Here is a 13,234-nt window from a genome sequence, read left to right as displayed (position 1 = left end):
TAAAACCTCACAGTTTGCAGTACACTGCTAAATAAGGGAGGTCACTGAGGAAATTGGCTTCTGCATTTCCTGCATTACAACAGTGACCACACTTCAAAAAGTACTTCATTGGCTGTCCAGCACTTTGGAACATCCTGATGTCCTGATCTTGAAGGGTACACAGCCAGATAGGGAATGGAAGACCAACAGGAAGAACAGTGCAAGGAAGGTAGTGCAGGGGTCCCCTGCGGTTATCCCCCTACAAAACAGATACACCGCTTTGGGTGCTGTTGAGGGGGATGACTCATCAGGGGAGAGCAGCAGCAGCCAAGTTCATGGCATCGTGGCTGACTCTGCTGCACAGAAGGGCAGGAAAAAGAGTGGGAGAGCGATAGTCATCGGGGATTCAATGGTAAGGGGAATAGATAGGCGTTTCTGCGGCCGCAACCGAGACGCCAGGATGGTATGTTGCCTCCCTGGTGCAAGGGTCAAGGATGTCTCGGAGCGGGTGCAGGACATTCTAAAAAGGGAGGGAGATCAGCCAGTTGTCGTGGTATATATAGGTACCAACGATATAGGTAAAAAAAAAACGGGATGAGGTCCTACGAGACGAATTTAGGGAGCTAGGAGTTAAATTTAAAAAGTAGGACCTCAAAAGTAGTAATCTCGGGATTGCTACCAGTGCCATGTGCTAGTCAGAGTAGGAATCGCAGAATTAGATGAATACATGGCTTGAGCAGTGGTGCAGCAGGGAGGGATTCAAATTCCTGGGGCATTGGAACCGGTTCTGGGGGAGGTGGGACCAGTACAAACCAGACAGTCTGCACCTGGGCAGGACCGGAACCAATGTCCTAGGGGGAGTGTTTGCTAGTGCTGTTTGGGAGGAGTTAAACTAATATGGCAGGGGGATGGGAACCTCTGCAGGGAAACAGAGGGAAATAAAATGGAGACAGAAGAAAAAGATAGAAAGGAGAATAGTAAAAGTGGAGGGCAGAGAAACCCAAGGCAAAAAACAAAAAGGGCTACGTTACAGCAAAATTCTAAAGGGTCAAAATGTGTTAAAAAGACAAGCCTGAAGGCTCTGTGCCTCAATGCAAAGAGTATTCAGAATAAGGTGGACGAATTAACTGCACAGATAGCAGTTAACGGATAAAATGTGATTGGCATCACGGAGACATAGCTCCAGGGTGACCAAGGCTGGGAACTCAACATCCAAGGGTATTCAGCATTTAGAAAGGATAGACAGAAAGGAAAAGGAGGCGGGGTGGCGTTGCTGGTTAAAGAGGAAATTAATGCAATTGTAAGGAAGGACATTAGCTTGGATGATGTGGAATTGGTATGGGTGGAGCTACGGATTACCAAAGGGCAGAAAACGCTAGTGGGAGTTGTGTACAGGCCACCAAATAATAGTAGTGAGGTTGGGGACAGCAGCAAACAAGAAATAAGGGATGTGTGCAATAAAGGAATAGCAGTAATCATGGGCGACTTTAATCTACATATTGATTGGGCTAACCTAACTGGTAGCAATGCAGTGGAGGAGAATTTCCAGTAGTGTATTAGGGATGGTTTTCTCGACCAATATGTCGAGGAATCAACCAGAGAGCTGGCCATCCTAGACTGGGTGATGTGTAATGAGAAGGGACTAATTAGCAATCTTGTTGTGCGAGGCCCCTTGGGGAAGAGTGACCATAATATGGTAGAATTCTTTATTAGGATGGAGAGTGACAAAGTTAATTCAGAAACTAGGGTCCTGAACTTAAGGAAAGGTAACTTTGATGGTATGAGGTGCGAATTGGCTAGATTAGACTGGCAAATGATACTTAAAGGGTTGACGGTGGATAGGCAATGGCAAACCTTTAAAAATCATATGGACGAAATTCAACAATTGTGCATCCCTGTCTGGAGTAAAAAATAAAACGGGGAAGGTGGCTCAACCGTTGCTAACAAGGGAAATTAAGCATCGTGTTAAATCCAAGGAAGAGGCATATAAATTAGCCAGAAAAAGCAGCAAACCGGAGGACTGGGAGAAATTTAGAATTCAGCAGAGGAGGACAAAGGATTTAATTAGGAGGGGGGAAATAGAGTATGAGAGGAAGCTTGCCGGAAACATAAAAACTGACTGCAAAAGCTTCTATAGGTATGTGAAGAGAAAAAGATTAGTGAAGACAAACGTAGGTCCCTTGCAGTCGGATTCGGGTGAATTTATAATGGGGAACAAAGAAATGGCAGACCAATTGAACAAGTACTTTGGTTCTGTCTTCACAAAGGAAGACACAAATAACCTTCTGGATGTATTGGGGACCGAGGGTCTAGTGAGAAGGAGGAACTGAAGGATATCCTTATTAGGCGGGAAATTGTGTTAGGGAAATTGACGGGATTGAAGGCCGATAAATCCCCAGGACCTGATAGTCTACATCCAAGAGTACTTAAGGAAGTGGCCCGAGAAATAGTGGATGCATTGGTGATAATTTGCCAACAGTCTATCGACTCTGGAGCAGTTCCTATGCTAATCAGGGTTGCTAATGTAACACCACTTTTTAAGAAGGGAGGGAGAGAGAAGTCGGGTAATTATAGACCGGTTAGCCTGACATCAGTAGTGGGGAAAATGTTGGAATCAATCATTAAGGATGAAATAGCAGCGCATTTGGAAAGCAGTGACAGGATCGGTCCAAGTCAGCATGGATTTATGAAAGGGAAATCATGCTTGACAAATCTTCTGGAATTTTTTGAGGATATAACTCGTAGAGTGGACAAGGGAGAACCAGTGGATGTATTATATTTGGACTTTCAAAAGGCTTTTGACAAGGTCCCACACAAGAGATTAGTGTGCACAATCAAAGCACATGGTATTGGGGGTAATGTACTGACATAGATAGAGAACTGGTTGGCAGACAGGAAGCAGAGAGTCGGGATAAACGGGTCCTTTTCAGAATGGCAAGCAGTGACTAGTGGGGTACCGCAGGGCTCAGTGCTGGGACCCCAGTTCTTTACAATATATATTAATGATTCAGATGATGGAATTGAGTGTAATATCTCCAAGTTTGCAGATGACACTAAACTGGGTGGCGGTGTGAGCTGTGAGGAGGACGCTAAGAGGCTGCAGGGTGACTTGGACAGGTTAGGCAAGTGGGCAAATACATGGCAGATGCAGTATAATGTGGATAAATGTGAGGTTATCCACTTTGGTGGCAAAAACACGAAGGCAGAATATTATCTGAATGCTGTCAGATTAGGAAAATGGGAGGTGCAGCAAGACCTGGGTATCATGGTTATCAGTCATTGAAAAATGGCATGCAGGTACAGCAGGCGGTGAAGAAGGCAAATGGTATGTTGGCCTTCATAGCTAGGGGATTTGCATATAGGAGCAGGGAAGTCTTACACAGTTATACAGGGCCTCACCTGGAATATTGTGTTCAGTTTTGGTCTCTTAATCTGAGGAAGGATGTTCTTGCTATTGATGGAGTGCAGCGAAGGTTCACTAGACTGATTCCTGGGATGGCTGGACTGACATATGAGGAGAGACTGGATCAACTGGGCCTTTATACAGTGGAGTTTAGAAGGATGAGAAGGAATCTCTTAGAATCATATAAGATTCTGACGGGACTGGACAGGTTAGATGCGGGAAGAATATTCCCAATGTTGGGGAAGTCCAGAACCAGGGGACACAGTCTTGGGATAAGGGATAGGCCATTTAGGACTGAGATGAGGAGAAACTTCTTCACTCAGAGTTGTTAACCTGTGGAATTCTCTCCCGCAGAGTTGTTGATGCCAGTTCATTGGATTTATTCAAGAGGGAGTTAGATATGGCCATTCTGGCTAAAGTGATCAAGGGGTATGGAGAGAAAGCAGGAAAGGGGTACTGAAGGAATGATCAGCCATGATCTTATTGAATGGTGGTGCAGGTTCGAAGGGCCGAATGGCCTACTCCTGCACCTATTTTCTCTGTTTCTATGATGTCATGTAAGAAGCTATATAAATACAAGCCTCTTCTTTTTCAATAATACTCGAGTTTTCTCCTCCACTGTTCTATCCAGGATCCAGTTTAATTACTCTTTGGTGATTACTCTTCGGTGAAGAACTTTTACTTGTTTGAACCTGTGTCTCCTTTTCCTAATCTCACAATTTAGTTCAGACTAATCTTCCAGGTTGTTTACTTCTTGGGGTAGCTGCTGTCACGGCTGAAAACCTCCCACGTTTTTCCAATCTTTATCCTCTTAACTCAGACCCCTGACATTATGGATCAGCCTTGTGACTCTGCTGTGCAGTGTCTCCAGCGTTTGAATGTCTCCCTTGTATCTCCGTGACCAGAACTGGACACCGTGCTCAAGGTACGGTCAGACCAGAGTTCTGTAAGAGTTTACCCGCACCTTCCTCTGACTTGTAGACTATTCCACATCATGTTCACATTAGGGTTGCAAGTGTAGCATATTAAATGCATCACCTCTTTAAACAACGTGTAAAATGAAACCAAACTCTGAATATGTGATCCATTGAGGATGACGTGTATGGTTGGGTGTGGTTGTTTTTGCCTTTTTGTAATATTTCTGGTGCTATTCCTTAATCTACAGCAAAGCCTTGTGGTCATGTAGCAGTGCACTGGGAGGGAGGCTTCGGGTGAAAAGGCCACTTCCTGTAGCAGTCTGTAAGTGCCTGTGTGTGTGACCTTCATTTGATTGTACTTGGGAGAAATCAAGAAGTTAATTCAATTTGAAGACGATAACGGTAACGTGCAAGAAACACACAAAGCTAGCATACAGGTACAGCAAGCAATAAACAGAGGAAGTATCATGTTGGAAAGTGTGAAGTCATGCACTTTGGCAGAAAAAATCAAAGAGCAAATTATTATTTAAATGGAGAAAGATTGCAAAGTGCTGCAGTACAGCGGGACCTGGGGGTACTTGTGCATGAAACACAAAAGGATGCTATGCAGGTACAGCAAGTGACCAGGAAGGCCAATGGTATCTTAGCCTTTATTGCAAAGGGGATGGAGTATAAAAGCAGGGAAGTCTTGCTACAGTTATACAGGGTATTGATGAGGCCACACCTGTAATACTGCATGCAGTTTTGGTTTCCATATTTACAAAGGATATACTTGCTTTGGAGGCGATTCAGAGAAGGTTCACTAGGTTGATTCTGGGGATGAGGGGGTTGACTTATGAGGAAAGGTCGAGTAGGTTGGGCCTCTACTCATTGGAGTTCAGAAGAATGAGAGGTGATCTTATCGAAACGTATAAGATTATGGGGGGGCTTGACGAGGTGGATGCAGAGAGGATGTTTCCACTGATGGGGGAGACTAGAACTAGAGGGCATAATTATAGAATAAGGGGCCGCCCATTTAAAATTGAGATGAGGAGAAATTTCTTCCCTGAGGGTTGTGAATCTGTGGAATTCGGTGCCTCAGAGAGCTGTGGAAGCTGGGACATTGAATAAATTTAAGACAGAATTAGACAGTTTCTTTAACGATAAGGGGAGAAGGGGTTAATGGGAGCGAGCGGGGAAGTGGAGCTGAATCCATGATCAGATGAGCCATGATCGTATTAAATGGCGGAGCAGGCTCGAGGGGCCATATGGCCGACTCCTGTTTCTTATTTTCTTAAAGAAGGCAAATGGCATGTTGTCATTTATTTCAAGGGGGTTGGAGTATAAAGAATATAAGTGAAAGGAAGTCTTGCTACAGTTGTACAGGGCCTTGGTGAGACCACACCTGGAGTACTGTGCGCAATTTTGATATCCTAATCTAACGAAGGTTCACTTGATTGATTCCTGGGATGAGTGGGCTGTCTTATAATGAGAGATTGTGTCGATTGGGCCTATACTCTTCAGAGTTTAGAAGAATAAGAGGTGATCTCATTGAAACACACAAGATTCTGAAGGGATTGACAGGGTAGAAACATAGAAACATAGAAAATAGGTGCAGGAGCAGGCCATTCAGCCCTTCTAGCCTGCACCGCCATTCAATGAGTTCATGGCTGAACATGAAACTTCAGTACCCCCTTCCTGCTTTCTCGCCATAACCCTTGATCCCCCGAGTAGTAAGGACTTCATCTAACTCCCTTTTGATGCTGAGAGGTTGTTTCCCCTGGGCTGGAATGTCTAGAACTAGGGGGCATGGTCTCAGGATAAGGGGTCGGCCATTTAAGACTGAGATGAGGAGGAATTTCTTCACTCAAAGGGTTGTGAACTTTGGCATTCTCTGCCCCAGAGCGCATTGGATGCTGAGTTGTGGAGTATATTCAAGGCTGAGATAGATAGATTTTTGGAGTCTAGGGGAATCGAGATGGGGATCGGACGGGAAAGTGGAGTTGAGGTTGAAGATCAGCCATGATCTTATTGAATGGCGGAGCGGGCTCGAGCGGCCATTGGGCCTACTCCTGCTCCGATTTCTTATGTTCTAAGAAAACAATAAATTTCTGTTTGCATTTACAGCTAAGATACCAGCATGGCCTGTCCACACCAGACCTCCGACAGACGCTACCCAACCTGAAGAACTTCATGGAGCAAGGGCTAATGGTGAGATGGTAAGTATCCAGTCCTTGCAATTACGTTTTTTTGAGAATAGATCAGTTTAAGAAGTTAATATTAGAATTAGTATGAAAATCTGTGGGACATGCGAACAGCAGAATCAGTTGATGGTCAATACGCCCAAAAAACGTGTCCCTTTTTTTAACAAATCAAGCTCACCTTTTCTTCCTCATCTCTCCACAAATACTACCAATGTACTGTTTGCTTCATTGACCATCCTTTGTAGCGTATTCAACAACGCTGTTGGTGAGAAGGTCTACATTGAACTTCCCTTCTTACTCCTAACTTGCCATTTGAACATTTCACCATTGTCAGCAGTTTCATGCAGCAGGGTTTGTCAAAAAATATATATATTCACAGGATGTGGGCCTCACTGGCAAGGCCCGCATTTATTGCCTATCCCTAATTGCCCTTGAAGGTGGTGGTGAGCCGCCTTCTTGACAACTGAGTGGTGTGCTAGGCCATTTCAGAGGGTAGTTAAAGAGTCAACCACGTTGCTGGAGTCTCATATAGGCCAGACCGGGTAAGGACAACAGACTTAGAAGCATCTTTGTTGCTCACCTCTGTACCCTCCTGAGTTTCTTGAACCCATTTATACCATTCAGTTCAGTGATCTCCCTTTGTAACTTTTTGCAAAACTCCATTACCCTTTGTGCAGAGAAGCTATGCCTTAAATTCCCTCTTGCTCCTAATTTGTATTCCCTGATATTAGCACAGATGCATTTAAGGGGAAACTCGGTAAGTACTTAAGGGAGAAAGGAACAGAAGGATTATGGGGATGGGGTGAGATGAAGAGGAGTGGGAGGAGGCTCGTGTGGAGCATAAACACCGGCATGGACCTGTTGGGACAAATGTTCTGTTCCTGTGCTGTAACATTGGATTTAAGTTTAACACTTTGTGACGTTGGGAATGTTTCGCCTCGCCCAGTTATCCGTTCCCTTCACACAGCATAGTTGCTTCCTTTAGATTCAGTGCAGAGCGTCACAGAGCCTCTCTTTAAATTGTGGATCATTGCCGGGCTGTGTCTGCGGGCAAGTGGAGTGCCTGGAGCTATTCAGAGAAAGAATGGGTAGTCTTTATCCTGTACAAGCACCCTTCTCAATTTTCCATCCGCCTTAACTCTCTCCCTATCTCTCTCACTGTTCCTCAGTCTTCCAACTGATTGGAAGAAAGGTTGAACAGGTTGGGCCTATACTCATTGGAGTTTAGAAGACTGAGAGGTGATCTTATTGAAAATATAAGACACTGAGAGGGCTTGACAGGGTAGATGCAGAGAGGATGTTTCCCCTCGTGGGGGAATCTAGAATTAGGGGGCATAGTTTCAGAATAAGGGGTCGCCCATTTAAAACAGAAATAAGGAGGAATTTCTTCTGAGGGTTGTAAATCTGTGAAATTCTCTGCCCCAGAGAGCTGTGGAGACTGGGTCATTAAATATATTTAAGGTGGAGATAGACTGATTTTTGAACGATAAGGGAGTGAAGGGTTATGGGGAACGGGCAGGGAAGTGGAGTTGAGGCCAAGATCAGATCAGCCATGATCTTATTGAATGACGGAGCAGGCTCAAGGGGCCAATGGCCTACTCCTGCTCCTGTTTCTTATGTTCTTATGTTCAACTCTTCCTGTGGCAGTGACAGGATTCTGCCCCGCCATGTCTTGTACTGGAGCAGTGAACTGAATGACCTTTTTTCGTTCTTCACTTTCTCAAGTTCATGTTGTTGCCGTCTCCTTTAAGAGATTTGAATAGAATGTGTTAATCTTTTACTAATAAAATATGGACTATTACAGAGTGTGCTTTTATGCAGAGCACATTATTAAGTGCACAATACATCATTCTCTTAATAATGCTTCCCCAACTGTGTAAGCGTGTTCTGTCAATATTTGTTTAAATAGGTAGGGGAGCCTGCCAGATGCAGGGTTGAAAAATGTGCATCAGGATGTCAGTAAGCCTTGCATTGATGTAACGCTTCATCACATCTCTCAAACATCTCAAAGCACTTCACATACAAATAACTTACTTTGAAGTGCACAGACTGTTCTGTAGACAAGCGTAGTTGCCACTTTGCACACAGCAAGATCCCATTAGGAGCAGGGATGCGCACCATATACTACTAGAAGAAAAGCTTCCTGCTGAATTTTATGGGAAAGAAAGTTCCCTCGAAAAGGCCGTCTCTGAAGTATCATCTACTGGTCTTACTCGAAGGGAGTTTTTGTTGAATTTCCTGTTTTTTCGGGGGGGTGAAGGGCATCACACAAGTTTTCCCTCTTCACAGCATGCCTATGGCCAAGCAGGAACCTGAAACCTGCTCCCATTATTAATACTAATCAGTTGAAAGAGAGTGTGGGCCAGAATTAATTTTGCGTTCAGTTTCCCCTTTTCTCTTCCCCTGCCTCTCCTCTCTCCTCTTCCCCACCCACCCGCCCTGCAAAGATAGGGTAGCACTTGGTATCTCCCTCTCTAACATCCTGGCTGAGGTTGAGAATTCCAATGGGAAAATTGGCACAACCCTACACCATACTAATGGTTGGTGCTCCAACTCTTCAGCAAGCTGCCTTATCTTAAGTTTCCCTGTAAAACACTTTCTAAAGTGCCATTATAATACTGCTTTTTAGAAAGCCAAGCCAAGTTGCCTTTAAGATTAGACTCCAGTTTCAAGACTTTGTTACATAAAATGAACGCATTTAATGCTCCCATTACAATCATGAACTTAGCAACAGTGGTGTGGGGTGCAGCAACCTTCAAATAAGTGTTAGATCAGATGCCATGTTTCCCATAAAAATACAATATCGAAATGTGTGCAGTTATCTTGCAAGGCATTATGTGTACCAATGCTACAAGGAAATATAAAACACTAAACCGAACATGTTATATTAATGCACCAACAATGCTTTGTGTGTAATACTCTTAATGGTGTTGGCCTTGGCTCAATGGGTAGCATTCTCGCCTCTGAGTCAGACAAAAATCTAAGCTGACAATCCGACGACAGAATCAAGGGAGTGCTGCAATGTCGGAGATGCCGTCTTTCGGATGAGACGTTAAACCAAAGAGGACCTGTCTGCCCCCTCAGGTGGACGTAAAAGATCCCACGGCACTATTTTGGAGAAGAACAGAGGAGTTCTCCAATTGTCCTGGCGAATATTTATCCCTCGATCAAGATCACCAAGAAGTGATTATGTGGTCCTTGTCACATTGTTGTTTGCAGGAGCTTGCCTTGGCTGCTGGGTTTCCTGCATTGCAACATTGATGACAATTTACATTAGCCCTAAGGTCGTGAACGTAATATATTTATCGATATTTATATATCTATCTATCTATCTATCTATCTATCTATCTATCTATCTATCTATCTATCTATCTATCTATCTATCTATCTATCTATAATATCTCTCGACCCGTCCCCCCCCTCTCTCGACCCGTCCCCCCCCTCTCTCGACCCGTCCCCCCCCTCTCTCGACCCGTCCCCCCCCTCTCTCGACCCGTCCCCCCCCTCTCTCGACCCGTCCCCCCCCTCTCTCGACCCGTCCCCCCCCTCTCTCGACCCGTCCCCCCCCCTCTCGACCCGTCCCCCCCCTCTCTCGACCCGTCCCCCCCCTCTCTCGACCCGTCCCCCCCCTCTCTCGACCCGTCCCCCCCCTCTCTCGACCCGTCCCCCCCCTCTCTCGACCCGTCCCCCCCCTCTCTCGACCCGTCCCCCCCCTCTCTCGACCCGTCCCCCCCTCTCTCGACCCGTCCCCCCCCTCTCTCGACCCGTCCCCCCCCTCTCTCGACCCGTCCCCCCCCTCTCTCGACCCGTCCCCCCCCTCTCTCGACCCGTCCCCCCCCTCTCTCGACCCGTCCCCCCCCTCTCTCGACCCGTCCCCCCCCTCTCTCGACCCGTCCCCCCCCTCTCTCGACCCGTCCCCCCCCTCTCTCGACCCGTCCCCCCCCTCTCTCGACCCGTCCCCCCCTCTCTCGACCCGTCCCCCCCCTCTCTCGACCCGTCCCCCCCCTCTCTCGACCCGTCCCCCCCCTCTCTCGACCCGTCCCCCCCCTCTCTCGACCCGTCCCCCCCCTCTCTCGACCCGTCCCCCCCCTCTCTCGACCCGTCCCCCCCCTCTCTCGACCCGTCCCCCCCCTCTCTCGACCCGTCCCCCCCCTCTCTCGACCCGTCCCCCCCCTCTCTCGACCCGTCCCCCCCCTCTCTCGACCCGTCCCCCCCTCTCTCGACCCGTCCCCCCCTCCCCGTCCCCCCTCTCTCGACCCGTCCCCCCCCTCTCTCGACCCGTCCCCCCCCTCTCTCGACCCGTCCCCCCCTCTCTCGACCCGTCCCCCCCCTCTCTCGACCCGTCCCCCCCTCTCTCGACCCGTCCCCCCCCTCTCTCGACCCGTCCCCCCCTCTCTCGACCCGTCCCCCCCCTCTCTCGACCCGTCCCCCCCCTCTCTCGACCCGTCCCCCCCTCTCTCGACCCGTCCCCCCCTCTCTGGACCCGTCCCCCCCCTCTCTCGACCCGTCCCCCCCCTCTCTCGACCCGTCCCCCCTCTCTCGACCCGTCCCCCCTCTCTCGACCCGTCCCCCTCCTCTGACCCGTCCCCCCTCTCTCGACCCGTCCCCTCTCTCGACCGCCCCTCTCTCGACCCGTCCCCCCCTCTCTCGACCCGTCCCCCCCTCTCTCGACCCGTCCCCCCTCTCTCGACCCGTCCCCCCCTCTCTCGACCCGTCCCCCCTCTCTCGACCCGTCCCCCCCTCTCTCGACCCGTCCCCCTCTTGACCGTCCCTCTCTCGACCCGTCCCCCCCTCTCTCGACCCGTCCCCCCTCTCTCGACCCGTCCCCCCCTCTCTCGACCCGTCCCCCCTCTCTCGACCCGTCCCCCCCTCTCTCGACCCGTCCCCCCTCTCTCGACCCGTCCCCCCCTCTCTCGACCCGTCCCCCCCTCTCTCGACCCGTCCCCCCTCTCTCGACCCGTCCCCCCCTCTCTCGACCCGTCCCCCCTCTCTCGACCCGTCCCCCCCTCTCTCGACCCGTCCCCCCTCTCTCGACCCGTCCCCCCTCTCTCGACCCGTCCCCCCTCTCTCGACCCGTCCCCCCTCTCTCGACCCGTCCCCCCCTCTCTCGACCCGTCCCCCCCTCTCTCGACCCGTCCCCCCCTCTCTCGACCCGTCCCCCCCTCTCTCGACCCGTCCCCCCCTCTCTCGACCCGTCCCCCCTCTCTCGACCCGTCCCCCCCTCTCTCGACCCGTCCCCCCCTCTCTCGACCCGTCCCCCCCTCTCTCGACCCGTCCCCCCTCTCTCGACCCGTCCCCCCTCTCTCGACCCGTCCCCCCTCTCTGACCCGTCCCCCCCTCTCTCGACCCGTCCCCCCTCTCTCGACCCGTCCCCCCCTCTCTCGACCCGTCCCCCCCTCTCTCGACCCGTCCCCCCCTCTCTCGACCCGTCCCCCCCTCTCTCGACCCGTCCCCCCTCTCTCGACCCGTCCCCCCCTCTCTCGACCCGTCCCCCCTCTCTGACCCGTCCCCCCCTCTCTCGACCCGTCCCCCCCTCTCTCGACCCGTCCCCCCCTCTCTCGACCCGTCCCCCCTCTCTCGACCCGTCCCCCCCCCTCTCTCGACCCGTCCCCCCCTCTCTCGACCCGTCCCCCCTCTCTCGACCCGTCCCCCCCTCTCTCGACCCGTCCCCCCCTCTCTCGACCCGTCCCCCCCTCTCTCGACCCGTCCCCCCCTCTCTCGACCCGTCCCCCCCTCTCTCGACCCGTCCCCCCTCTCTCGACCCGTCCCCCCCTCTCTCGACCCGTCCCCCCCTCTCTCGACCCGTCCCCCCTCTCTCGACCCGTCCCCCCTCTCTCGACCCGTCCCCCCCTCTCTCGACCCGTCCCCCCCTCTCTCGACCCGTCCCCCCTCTCTCGACCCGTCCCCCCCTCTCTCGACCCGTCCCCCCTCTCTCGACCCGTCCCCCCTCTCTCGACCCGTCCCCCCCTCTCTCGACCCGTCCCCCCTCTCTCGACCCGTCCCCCCCTCTCTCGACCCGTCCCCCCTCTCTCGACCCGTCCCCCCCTCTCTCGACCCGTCCCCCCTCTCTCGCCCCGTCCCCCCCTCTCTCGACCCGTCCCCCCCTCTCTCGACCCGTCCCCCCTCTCTCGACCCGTCCCCCCCTCTCTCGACCCGTCCCCCCCTCTCTCGACCCTCCCCCCCTCTCTCGACCCGTCCCCCCCTCTCTCGACCCGTCCCCCTCTCTCGACCCGTCCCCCCCTCTCTCGACCCGTCCCCCCCTCTCTCGACCCGTCCCCCCCTCTCTCGACCCGTCCCCCCCTCTCTCGACCCGTCCCCCTCTCTCGACCCGTCCCCCCCTCTCTCGACCCGTCCCCCCCTCTCTCGACCCGTCCCCCCTCTCTCGACCCGTCCCCCTCTCTCGACCCGTCCCCCCCTCTCTCGACCCGTCCCCCCCTCTCTCGACCCGTCCCCCCTCTCTCGACCCGTCCCCCCTCTCTCGACCCGTCCCCCCCTCTCTCGACCCGTCCCCCCTCTCTCGACCCGTCCCCCTTCTCTCGACCCGTCCCCCCCTCTCTCGACCCGTCCCCCCTCTCTCGACCCTCCCCCCTCTCTCGCCCCGTCCCCCCCTCTCTCGACCCGTCCCCCCCTCTCTCGACCCTCCCCCCCTTCCCCCCCCTCGCTCGACCCGTCCCCCCCTCTCTCGACCCGTCCCCCCCTCTCTCGACCCGTCCCCCCCTCCTCGACCCGTCCCCCCCCCTCTCTCGACCCGT

At 51.9% G+C, this 13,234-nt stretch overlaps 1 protein-coding gene across 2 annotated transcripts in view; it reads left to right on the top strand.

Moving 5' to 3' along the window:
- uvrag (UV radiation resistance associated gene) overlaps positions 1-13,234 on the top strand; it is a 405,878-nt gene that overhangs the window by 377,430 nt on the left and 15,214 nt on the right. For both annotated transcript variants that reach the window (XR_011595706.1, XM_070892559.1), the window contains exon 14: positions 6,406-6,497. Coding sequence is in view for 1 of the 2 variants with exons in the window: in XM_070892559.1 (XP_070748660.1) it covers positions 6,406-6,497 (92 nt within the window). In the remaining variant the exon portion in view is untranslated. The remainder of the gene's footprint in view (positions 1-6,405; positions 6,498-13,234) is intronic.

This window comes from Pristiophorus japonicus, chromosome 10 (assembly GCF_044704955.1).
Source record: "Pristiophorus japonicus isolate sPriJap1 chromosome 10, sPriJap1.hap1, whole genome shotgun sequence".
Taxonomy (NCBI): Eukaryota; Metazoa; Chordata; class Chondrichthyes; family Pristiophoridae; genus Pristiophorus; species Pristiophorus japonicus.
This window is presented reverse-complemented; position numbering and strand designations above follow the sequence as displayed.